We start from the raw sequence: 12,283 nt of genomic DNA on the forward strand, positions 1-12,283 counted from the left end.
GAAACTCTTCTTAGCAGCTGGGAGAACAAGATCAGAAAATAAAAATCACGTCATTCTCTATTGCTCTGTGTTGTATTTTACCAGACCCTAACTGCAGCAAAACCAAGTCTTTTCGTATGTAATTATTTCTCAGCTAAGAATTTCTTTCATTTTTAAGTTTTCCTAAAGAATTCCTGACACCAAGACAGATTTCATAACCAAAAGAAAATATAAGTAATGAAGCATTCACTTTGTATTCCTGTCTCCTGTATGTCTCATTATTTCCCAGCTCTTTCTTRGAGATTAAACTAGGAAATTGTGATGTATCCTCCCATCAGAAATGCTGCCCCAAGGCAGCGTTTCACAGTTCTCTATAGCCACATTAACTTTTCAGCTAGAAGTTACCAAATATCTGTGGACTCTGCTAATACAACTTYAACTTTTTTTAAACAACTCTGAAAACAAACAACTCTTATCTGTTGTACTGGCTAAGGAAAAAGAGACAGATCACCGGTTAGAGCTGCCTGAGCATGGGTTCCTGGAGTGTGTAAATCACAGCGGGCCTCCAGCCGTGCTCTCATTTTGTAACTGACATTTACTTGCCCAGTATTTAATTACAACACAGTAACAGCAGAGAGTGCAGGAGTCGCTGGCAGATAAATATAGCTTTTCAGGACTACTTGCTACCCTCACTGCCTATTTTAAACTCAGACACTTTTTAAGCATCCACTGACCAGGGTCATCATTTTTTATGGTAACAGACATTTAGAAGAACTAGAAAAGCATAACAGGTTGAGTATGTTTGGTGTCTCAAAGTTCTTTCTCATTTCTGCTGCAGTTTATACCAGATGGACTTTAACCTCCTTATTTCAGCTACTCTGGAAGTAGTTTATTTCTGTTAATAGTCAAGAGCCCAAAACAAACCTTGCATCTTCCTCAGAGAATGTTATTTCCTTATCATATGTGAAAGCCCAGACTTTTATCTTACACAAAGGCATATAAAAACAGCGGTAAATTATTCAGAACAAGTGCAAAATGAGTATTATAATCAAATAATTAAAAAAATCAAAAAGTAAAAAAATCTTTATCGGATGGCAAAATAAAATCAAGTACCCCAGGTAAAAAGCACAGGAGAGTTGCATTAGTAACCCATCAGATCAATTTAAGAAAACAAATTTCTTCTCAGTGAAGCAATTCAAACATAAGACGGAACACATAATACAGAAAATAAAGGTATATTTAGGGAAGCTAGCCCTTATAGAAACACAATTATCTTATTACTATCAGTTGTATTACTGAACATTAATAATTTTTATTGTTTCTCTGTAAGTTTTCATTCCAAATGTATTTTGTGAGAGAATACTTGCTGAATAGTCTACTTGATCAAAGGATTTCGCATATTATTCCTATACATGTTTATACGTCAGAGGCTGACTTTTGACAGTTAAGTAGGGGAACATTTTTCTGCAATCACATAGACGGAGTCCAAATTCAGTCTAATTCAGTCTATATCTTCAGTCTATGTGGATTTAATCCCTTAGAATTTTCCTTATTGCTAATGCTCAACATTTTCAAATATCTGTACTCTTATGTATTTAAATACAGATATAGAGTCAAACTTCAGTTTTTGTACAGAAGTTAGAATTCTGATTATAGTGATTGAAAGATTAATACATTTTATAATAACAAATCTAATAGACTTATTTTATCAGCGCTTGTTTAAATGTCGATTTTGATTTGTGAACAGGAAATAATATTCCTACCCAGAACACAGGGATGAGTTGTTTTCATTAACTCCATGAGCATTACTCTAGAAACAAATATTAAGAGACTGAAGTAACTGGCATTGTAATCTCTTGGCAGTAGTAGTTTAGCTTTTACCTAAGTACTGCAGTCTTCATTTCCAATGACACATTCAGCAGTATTTTTTATCATCGAATCTCCTTCATGCACACTCAGCAACCTAGAACAGCCACCCCTCTCCCTCTGAATATATAGTCTTAAAATTTTAAAGTCTTAAAATTTTAATTATCAGGTTATATAGTATCAAAAAATTGCAATGATCATGATTTTTTTCTGCGATGACAATGTTACTGTTGGCACTTCAAAACACACAGAAAAGCAAGGACCAGTCCCTCAAATTTCTATCATCTTGATGAGAAAAAACACAAATCAAATGGATAAGGTTCAGATTTCAAAATGGTGGGCTTCAAAGTAGTATTTGATTGAATGCCACATGGTACAAAAAGAACAGAAAAAATATTCAATTAGGCTGTTTGCGGTGGGGGGGGAGAAGAAACATAAAGACAACAATGTGAAACAGATAATGAAAGCTGAACGGGAAGAGGACTAGGCAGAGAACACGAAAAGTCTGTTAGGAAAAATCAGAGCAATCTTCCCTGAAGATAGGAAGTAGGAAGCAACAAAGAACACAGCACCGACAGGTGATTGCACTGTTGAAAAGAGAAAGCATTGAAGGAAACTGACTGGATATCCGAAAAGTAAAAAGAAATGTTGTTTACAAAATTTCGGGCATATTGAAAAGGAAAGCAGTTGGGAGTTGAAACTGAAGAATGATAATTAAAAAAAATAAAAAAGTAACTCTGTGGCAGTAATAGAATTTAGGGGACACTAAATACTGAGCAGTGGAAAAAAAGAAAAAAATATTTTTGCCAAGAGCATAAATGAAAAAAATAGCTAAAACTGTGTATGCTCTGCTTAGTGCAATGGTAGGTCTAAAAGAGCGATGGGACATTCAAGGAGATGAAATATATGCAGTTTCTTCTCCAGTCAGCTTCAAGGTTGTTAAGTAGGAAGGCGAACTGCCAGGCTAGTCAGAGAAAAAGTAATTTGCAGATGTTCATGTGTAAATTCCTGACTACATAATGCACATGACCAAATAAAGCTTTGGAGGAGAATGGAGGAAAAGGATTATTTGGAAGATGTTCAAAATGTGATTCAACTCATATAAAGTATGCACGTGTACATTCATTTGTTATGCAGACAGGGAATTATTCCTCTCACATCTGCCTGCAAGTTTATGTTTTCATGGTTTCTTCTACAGGGAAAACATTTCTCCCTTTAGCTTGTGAAAGTGAAAGCTTTTATATTTCTAATTCCCTTAAACTGTTAAGATAGCTGMACATCAGACTTTGCAGTTTCCTAAAAGATGCTAGCAGAAGTGTAAGATCAAAAATGAGTAAGTAGATACATGATTCTCTGGTTTTAACAAATGAAACTCTGGGAGTTGGTGCCAGCTTTTGGGTGAGGACAAGCCTGGAAATTATCTAGAACTCGAGAAAAGAAATCCTGGTTTAGTTTGAACGCTACCAAAAAACAGCTCTCCAGCTAGAATGTTTAACGTAAGAGGGAATGCACACARTTATAAAGCCATTCTTCCTGCTCATTCAGTGGCATCACATGTTGAGAAACCTGAACATAAGAGAGAAAATGTTAGTGAAATAGTTTGTTGGAGAACCGTGTATATGTTACTTTAAATGCTATTTAGGCAAAATTAACCATTTCAGCACTTTTATCACTAAGATATAAAGATGAACATTCAGCATCTATAATGACAACTAGTATTCAATACTTAATAATGAATTTAATTGCATTAAATGTTGATTGCATTACAGCAAAAAATCCAAAAGAGAGACTGAGCCTGCAATTCACACTGAGTGAAGCAGAAGTGAAAAATTAATAAAACACTTTATGAGATCTAATTTTAGATAACTAAAGTGTCAGCAGCAATATTAGAATACTGCTCAGTCCTGCCAGTCTCACAGGACTGCTTCTGTTTACAATGGGTCTGAATGTACCCACATCATGGCAGCAGTTTGAAAACCTGTAAAATGTAAAATAGTTTCGATGTCTCTTCTTTTAAAGGCAGAGATCATACTTTTAGAATAATAAAAACAGGATTGTCTTCATAATTGAAAGAAGAAAAGTATCACCTGTATTTGTAATGCAATTTCAGTATCATTCTTTACCTTAGAACCCTCACTTAGAATTCTCACTAAAACCTGTCCAATTCTGCAATCAGGATCAAACTGCTCTGTGGCTAAACATACTTCACAAATCAAATTTTTTTTTTAAAAAAAAAATCACTATATGTAAACCACATTGTGCATAAGGAGTTCAACATATGTATTTTTGTTCATGACTAGCACACACTTGGTCTGTTCCTCACAGCATCTATACATCAGATTAAAACTTAAGTTAACAAAAAAAGAAAATTTAAAAATATTAATAAATGATAAATAGACAGAATGGACAAATGAAAGACATGTATGAAAAACTGAACAGCTATGCACTTTTTTAGCTATCTGCACAGGGAAACAGATACATCAAGTATGTGTTCAGTTTTGAAATATCAAGATATATGTCTTAACTGTGCAGGTGATGAAGATAGACTTCTCCACTTTCCATACTCTCATTATTATGTCAAAAGACTTGTAAAAGGAAACTGTAAAGATGCCATATCTTTTTTTCTTTTTGCTTAGATTTCAAATTAGTTAAACAATAAAAATCTTACCATCATGGATTTTGGTGCCACTTCAACAGCAAAAACGGTGAGTCCCCTATTACTTAGACAGTTCTTACTCTGCTCATTATTGACATGAATAATCACTTTGTTTTCAGACTGAAAGTGAAAAAACATGGGGAGCCCATTACTCTTAATAGTTAAGCAGTTATTCTTGTAACAACTTCACATTCCCCCTACTTCCTCTGACTTTGCTACTTGCTATCATCAGAGCCTAGATCCATTGTCAAAAGTCATCTAAGATTTGTTGAAATAACTTAAGCCCTTCTGAAGGTGGAACTTGAGAACATAATTCAGTAAGAAAACTATCTGCCATAGAATGCTACAGATGCTAAAAGTTGACATTGTTTCAAAAGGTGACTGGACAAATTCATACAGACAAATACTTTGAGTTTTTTAAGTACAAAGAAACTATTTCTGCATCAAGTAGTCCTTGAGCTGCAAATCACTAGGGGCTAGGACAGTGATCTACAGAAGTATCACTGAGTGCTTGCCCAATTTTTGTACTCAATTTTGTAACATCTCTTACTGGTCGTTTCTGGAGGAAGGATACTGAGACCAGATGCATTTTTTTATCTGACCTTGTAAGGCTATTCTTTTTTTCAAAAATCTGAACTGTTGAAGTATTGTATGGTTGCAAAAATGTAAACACAATCTAGCATTAAACTTATCATTATTGCTGTGATGCCCTATCTGCTTTGGCATTAGTTTGGTGAAGTCTACATTTCTACATGGCAGTGAGATAAAGGCAAACAAAAGAATTATCTGTACAGAACTGAAGCTGGTTCTTGTGGTGCTTGCAGCAAGCTAGTTGCACTGTGGGAAGCTTAGAGGAAGAGAGATGTATAAAATTGCATTTTTATTACTTTTTTTCCCTTAGACTTTTACAATACAAAAAGACCACTAGCCTAAAAATTCTAATTGCATTTTCAGGAAAGGGCAACTATTTGCTTCAATAGAGAGCAGAACTATTTATGAAACCCAGAATAGTGTAAATGGCAGTGGTCAGTAATTTTAATCAGATAGCATCCAGTTGTCTCAGTACAGAACTTGCCTCCTTCTCTGACATATACCCAAACATATAAATAACTCTAGTGTATCTACACTAAAGGGCGAAGTGCATATCGAAACCTGTGGTTCCAAGGAGTCTCGACAGTCAGTCCTAATATTAGTCCACCAATCCACCCCTTTTGCATGTTTGTCCATTTAAAAATACACTTATTGCAGTGAGCCTGTAAGATTTAAAGCATCTTAAGTTTAGCATCTTACTGAGCTACATTTACTTACTTAGTGTTCCTGACATAAATGAAACTGAGAATGAATAGAACATTCATTAGAATCTAGGCAAAAAGGTTTAAAAATCTCCTACAGAATTTCATCCACCACCTTTGCATGGATTTACATTCATTAGCTTGGATTAGTAATTAAGTAGACCTGTAAAACTATCAGATTGACACATCATCCATAATAAGCTTCTAAAACACAGTCTGTGCACACACTGTTCTTTTACTTTCCTATGAAAGTAAACACTGAAAATACTAAATAGTAAAAATATTGTAGACTTTGCTCTTTCTGTAATTGTATTTCCTGGTTTTAGTAGTTATGTCCTCTTATTACAAACATATTATATTTATAATCATTACATTCCAAATTTTCACTGTTTTGAAAAAGGCAAATAGTCAGCTTCTATGTGTTATTAAAAATTGCTTGCCTCATTATAATAAACTGTTCCAAGAAAACTGATCCAGTCTCTTTTGAAGTCTGTAGGTTATATTTTCAATGAACTGTGAATCAGGCTTAATTTACTTAGAAAAAAGAAGCCTGATTCACAATTTTTTTTTTCTAAATAAATCAGATATAGAAACTTGGTATGTAACTCTCAAAAGTGAAGAAAGAAGGAAATAGCAATTACAGATATTAACACAAAATATGTTTGAGAAACACGATCCAATACCTTATTTTCAATAACAGAAGTGATTCGCATATCCGTTTTATAGGTATAAACAATTATGTCTTCACAACCATCCATTACTTTGGCTTCTCCTTTATTAACAACATTCTTGCAAATGGCCCTGTTGAGTTGCCAGCCACCTGCCTCTAGGTATACGGCTTTAATTCTGGGTTTGCATTTTTCTGCATAGATGTCAATGACAAAGGGGCATGCCTGTAACAGAGGAAAAAAAAGGTTTTGTATCACTACTTTTTTTCTGGTTTATTCCACTCAGATTTTTATCCACAGCTCCTAAATAGTTTCATAGCTGCTCTGAAATGGAATTAACCAAGTGTATGTCGCTGAATATTAAAAACCTGAGAGCTGCGGCTATTTTTTAAAACAAACCAGAGATCAAGACTAATCAGTTATCTTCATGATAGTCATAGTATGTTTGATGTGCAGCTTGGTGCATCCCACTCTAACATGACAAACTCTCTCTTAGATAACAAAACATACAGGAATTAGGGAGATGTATAAATCTATCTCAACATCTGAAATAAAGCTGTTTCCCTCACCTGCCAAACTCTTGCTAATTGTGCCATTTCATACAGATTTAAAATATCTATAGTCTTGCATCTGGAAGCACTCTGCTTTTACAATTTCTTAGCTAGGACTAGCATGTGTGACAACTAGGAGCCTGCACGTTCATTAAGAGCACCTCTGTTTCTTTCAAACAGCGGTTGGAATACACTAGGATTATACTTTTTCAATTGTACCTTTAATTTATTAGGTTCAATACTCCTGAAATATCAAGTCTGAATCTTTGGAAACCCAGAAATTAAAAGGTTAAGTGATATTCATAAGTAGATATAAATTTTAGATTCATGACTAACGCACATAAAGGAGCAGTATTTGTCTTTGGAAAGTAAAGACTACAACCATAAACCAAAGCTAATATAAGGCAGAAAATACCTGTAAGAAATTTCTAAAAGATGTGATAAAAACCTCCTCAAAACCTTCTTTCTTAGAGGATAGCTCCCTCTTATGTCTAAAGTGCAGAAAGACAGTTCTGTAGCTGCTCTGCTAATCCTACTCACAGAAAAAGAAGAAAAAACTACTCATTAAGATACCATTATCATGTTCTCAAGATTTTCACTGAGCAGTCAGCTGAAGTCTTTCCACCACTAATCACATATTTTTGGGTCTTATAAATTGTTTTTAGGCTAATTTATTTTGTGATTACATAACTACATGGTGATTATATAACTACATAGTCCCAAGTTGCTTTAGTCTAACGAAAGTTAAAGAAAATAATATGTAGACTATAATAGATAACACCAACAAATCAGCTTTTYTTATGAACAAAAATTAAATGATTAAATTTTCTGCATATTTAATGAGTAGTTTTTAAATTATTTTTTAATCAAGTTTTTATTAATTTTCTGTAATTTTTTTTTCCTCTTTGTTAAAAATATCCTCTGGAAATTCTGTGATGGATCTGCAAACTGACAGCATGAGAACTACTAACACCAACCTTAATAGTAGTTCTGTAAAAAAACTATAAGCACACAGAAACATCAGAGAAATAATCCCTGGCCCTACAAAGTGAAAAGGTTGCCACCTAAAATTCTCATTGAAATTTTATGTTGAACACATTTGGACACTTTTGTGAGGAACAACAGTAACAGAAATAGCCAAATCTGAAAATTATTAACTCTGAATCATGCTAAAAAAGCTGTCTTATCCTGTTCAATGCAACACACTACAAATCTAAATCTAAACTCCATCTTCTAAATTCATTCTAGCCACAAAGTGGCTAGAATGGCATTTCTGCATTAATTTTAAAATTAGTCAAAGTAGCAACAATTCATCTGCATTTGGGGATACTTTTCTGTCATACTGTGATTAATGGCTTCCTTTGTGGCTTAGGCCACAAAAATTTTTTTAAACAAACCTGGACAGAGCATGTTGTGCATTCTGTAGGTCTGCTGATAGGTCACAGTTTACCATCACCACCTTTTATCACCTCTCACCAGCAACGCACATGCATAAAGTCTTTCAACAGGTATAACCTAAGATTCTTTCCTTCACAACCCTATAAAAGACTGACTTCCTCTATAAGGCAAAAGTCATATTCTCTCTCTGAAAAATGATAGTGTTAGCCTAAGAAATGAAATGCCAGGCCTGACAGTCATATGTATTAGCAGTATTTGACCTGGGTCATTGGCCTACTGAAAATTAAACATGGGCAGCAAGTTATACAGGAAGCAATTACTTTTGTTATACAGCTTTCATACCTCTATCATTTCTAATGCTTTATTGTAGCCCAGTGAYAATAAAGTGACCCAAAGGTCACTAGGATCCCCTTCACGGTCATTGGCTTCCATGAGATTCAGATCCATAAATCCCTGTCTTGTTAGTTCATTCTTCTTCATGTCAAAATTCTCTGTTTAAAAAGAAATAAAAAGTAGCACTTAAACGTCTATTCTCTCTGTAAATCCTCTTTGTCCTCCCTAAGCCAAACTCCTACTTGTGTCAATGAGGCTTACAAGATGGGGCAATCTAATAGCCTCAGGCTCTTGAAACATTATGTGGTAAAGAGTGCCCTCGACTAGGTATGGGCTCTTTGCAGAGCTTTCCCATGGATTTTAGAGAATGAGTAGAGACAGCTGACCCCCAATATGACCAAAAAGTGGGCGAGGCTGGTTTTTTCTTTCCCCTAGTAATATCTGCTGTGTTTGAGATTTTCAGAATAGGGAATATTAGCAATAGGAAAGGAAAGTCTGGTGGTGCCAGCACCTTTAGTGCTTGGGTCTTTGGTACAGAAATGATTTACTTAGTTCCTAAAAAGCAATAAACGCCAATAATCCTAACACCTCTCTCTTGATAGAATACGGCAGATTGACCACTCTAATGTCAGCAAACACATAATTGAAATGTCCTCATGTCAGAGATTTTTAAAAATGGTTTACTCATCTTCATAACAATGCTAAATCTTTACTATATTTTATTAAAAAGGGATTGCCAATTTAATAAATCTATCTAAGGGTACTATGCTATTATAAATGGCTTGAACTTTGGTGTCAAGATTTATGATATTTGTCTGAACCCTTCAACTGATTAATGACCTGGCAATACATTCACCATATTCTCTTCTTTCCTCTCTTACACACTTCACACGCACCCACCCCTCCTACTCATATTGACACTGGTGCACAGAGGCATACATAAAGTTATAAAATGTAAAACAGCATTTCCAGAGATGAAAGAGGAGAAGAAAAACTGATTTACAGGAAACCACTTTTTGTATATTTTTTCCATTATTTAGGAAAAAACTTCAATATCTTACAGTATTTTGGGGAGATATATTTGACAGCACTTGAAAAACGTCAAGTATTTTGGTCCAAATTAAGCAATGTGTCATAGCCTACAAAAGAATTACAGCTAACAGATTACATGGGCTGATATATGAATGATATGCCACAWTGACATTTCAGACATGGGCTTCAGGAAAAATGTTTCATATAGAAATTTCTAATTTTCACACAAGAGCTTCCAAATTTCCATTTTGACCACTGACTTCGTATAAACTGCCAATGCTTGGAAACCACTGCTTTCATGCATTGTATTATCAGAGCATCTTACAGTCAGTTGTGGTTATATTCTCCTAGCATGCTTATGAGATAGAAATGTGTATTCAAGGTCTTTGTAGGGTAAAAGCAAAGACCACAGATCCCTTTTTTCTTCAAAATTGATGTTTGGGGCCCAATACTGCTCGTGCAAGCTGGCAGGATATCCAGTGACACTGAGACACATACCTGCAGATAAAAAAAAAAAAAAAAAAAATCTGAAAGAGTCCTATCTGTCAGCTTCCTGGTCTCACTCAAGAAGTCTCAGAACCTCATAGCTTCATACAGGGCAATTTGGGTAAACTGATGCACTGTATATGAACCTTCAAAAGGCAGATATCTAATGAAAAAATGCTTGCATCCGAAGAAATATGGTTGCAATATGTATTTTCTAATGTTTAATCTCCTAAACAATCATAATAAGCTCGAGATGCCTTTGTTTTAAGGTATCATATACACACTGATTAACTGGCCCCTCTCATCACCTTGTGAAACATGAAAGCAGTATAACCTGAATCTGCAGAAAAGAAATTGATTTAGTGAAAAACCGTTACAGATAAATTCACTGCATGATCCATGATTAGAAAGCTACAGTTGTAACATGTCTTTCAGCTACAAAACTTTTAAAACTTTGCAATTAGCAATAAGAACTTTTTCAACAAAAGGTCAGTGGCACACAAACCAGAATGAAGCAAAACAAAGGAGAAGGGCTTGGGAAAGGATAAAAAGCAAAAACAAAACATGGAGAAGAGAACAATGACATGTTCTTGGTATAGGCTACAATATATGCAGTGTTTCTATGCTGTATATACTGTCTGGTGCTATAAAAAACTACTTGCAATTAGTTTTATAGTCCTACTTAGCTGTATCGAGCACAGCAAAAAACTTACCCTTACACACAGCCCAGGCTTCCTCATCACATTTCTCACCACTAGTCCTCAGTTCAAAGAAATTATACTCTTCCAAATTCAGAAGGCCATTCCCATCTAAATCAATGGTTTCAAATACATCCAATAAAGCTGCTCTAAAAGATGAAAAAGGCAAATTATTTCCAAATACATCTATTTCTTCCTCTGTCTCATAATACTGTTGATAGCTATTCAACCTATTTCAGAATATTCTGTACAAAAGCCAGTTTAGTAACATATAGCTACTGGCAATGTTATTCAAAGCACGTACTTTTGCAAGAGTCACCACGTCTATCTGGGAACATGACTCACCGGAACTCCTTGGTAAGAGCCAGCTCTCCATCTTCACCTCTATACACCAGTTTTGCTTCTCCAGTAACTTGGGTTTTTACCTTCTTCAGTCTACAGCCTGTTGTGAATGGGAGTAGCCAGTAAACTCCTGATCCAAGCTCCCCTTTCCATCCAAACATCTATTCTTAAAGGAAGACAGAAAGCTCTTAAGTTGGACTAGATGATCTCCAGAGGTCCTTTCCAACCTTACTGATTCTATGATTCTATTGCTCAAATTATGTCTTCCTTTATTAACAGTAGTCATACAAAAGTGATGAATTCCTTGAAAATACTAGTAATGTTAGATTCTTTCCTTAAAGGAAACAGGTCTGCAGAAAGATGCTGCATGATGTCATTTTAAAGACACAAAATCTCCTAGTGCAAATCTCACTTGCAATAGCAATTAAAAATATATATAGGACCAGAGATGACGGAAGAACATTCATTATTGTAACTACACAATGACACTGCTGCCATTTTTCAGATTTGTAACTTTTTAATCTTAAACTCAAAACCAAAGTCAGCCGGAAGCAGGCTAACAAAACCCACTGAGTTTTGCATTCCCTCCCTGATTTAGCAACTCAGTTCAATTTGCAACAGAAACTTTGTATGTAAAAATTCACAAGTGACTTAGGGTTTTATAGGAAAGCTGAGTTCCCTGCAGCTTGGAAGCGGGAAATATCTTAATGCTGCAATTTCTCCTCCCTTATTTATGCAATAGGATAAGAATATTCAGTGCACAATTAAGTTTAAAACTATATATATGACAGGGAGAAAGAAACTTAAAGGAAGTTTTAGCAAATGTGGCCTTTGAATTTCTAGAATACTGGAATACAGATGAGTTTCCACCAAAATTCTAGAGGTATTAGAGTATCTACATGAATAATCAGGAACTCAATACATATTTGTCAATGCATCACTTGCAATTATAGCCCTCACAGGAATTTCATTATATTTCCAG

General features: G+C 34.9%; 1 protein-coding gene across 5 annotated transcripts in view; it reads right to left on the bottom strand.

The window, feature by feature from the left end:
• Positions 1-716: 716 nt before the first annotated feature.
• Positions 717-12,283, bottom strand: part of EFCAB7 (EF-hand calcium binding domain 7) — a 30,404-nt gene continuing 18,837 nt past the window's right edge. For all 5 annotated transcript variants that reach the window (XM_085306050.1, XM_085306051.1, XM_085306049.1 and 2 more), the window contains 6 exons: positions 11,305-11,462; positions 10,975-11,108; positions 8,753-8,901; positions 6,477-6,686; positions 4,514-4,621; positions 717-3,411 (listed from right to left, as the gene is read on the bottom strand). In XM_085306050.1, coding sequence (XP_085162176.1) covers positions 3,337-3,411; positions 4,514-4,621; positions 6,477-6,686; positions 8,753-8,901; positions 10,975-11,108; positions 11,305-11,462 — 834 coding nt within the window. In that variant the 3' untranslated portion in view covers positions 717-3,336. The remainder of the gene's footprint in view (positions 3,412-4,513; positions 4,622-6,476; positions 6,687-8,752; positions 8,902-10,974; positions 11,109-11,304; positions 11,463-12,283) is intronic.

Source organism: Rhea americana, unplaced genomic scaffold, assembly GCF_003343005.1.
Source record: "Rhea americana isolate MKP2758 unplaced genomic scaffold, rheAme1 scaffold_230, whole genome shotgun sequence".
NCBI lineage: Eukaryota > Metazoa > Chordata > Aves > Rheiformes > Rheidae > Rhea > Rhea americana.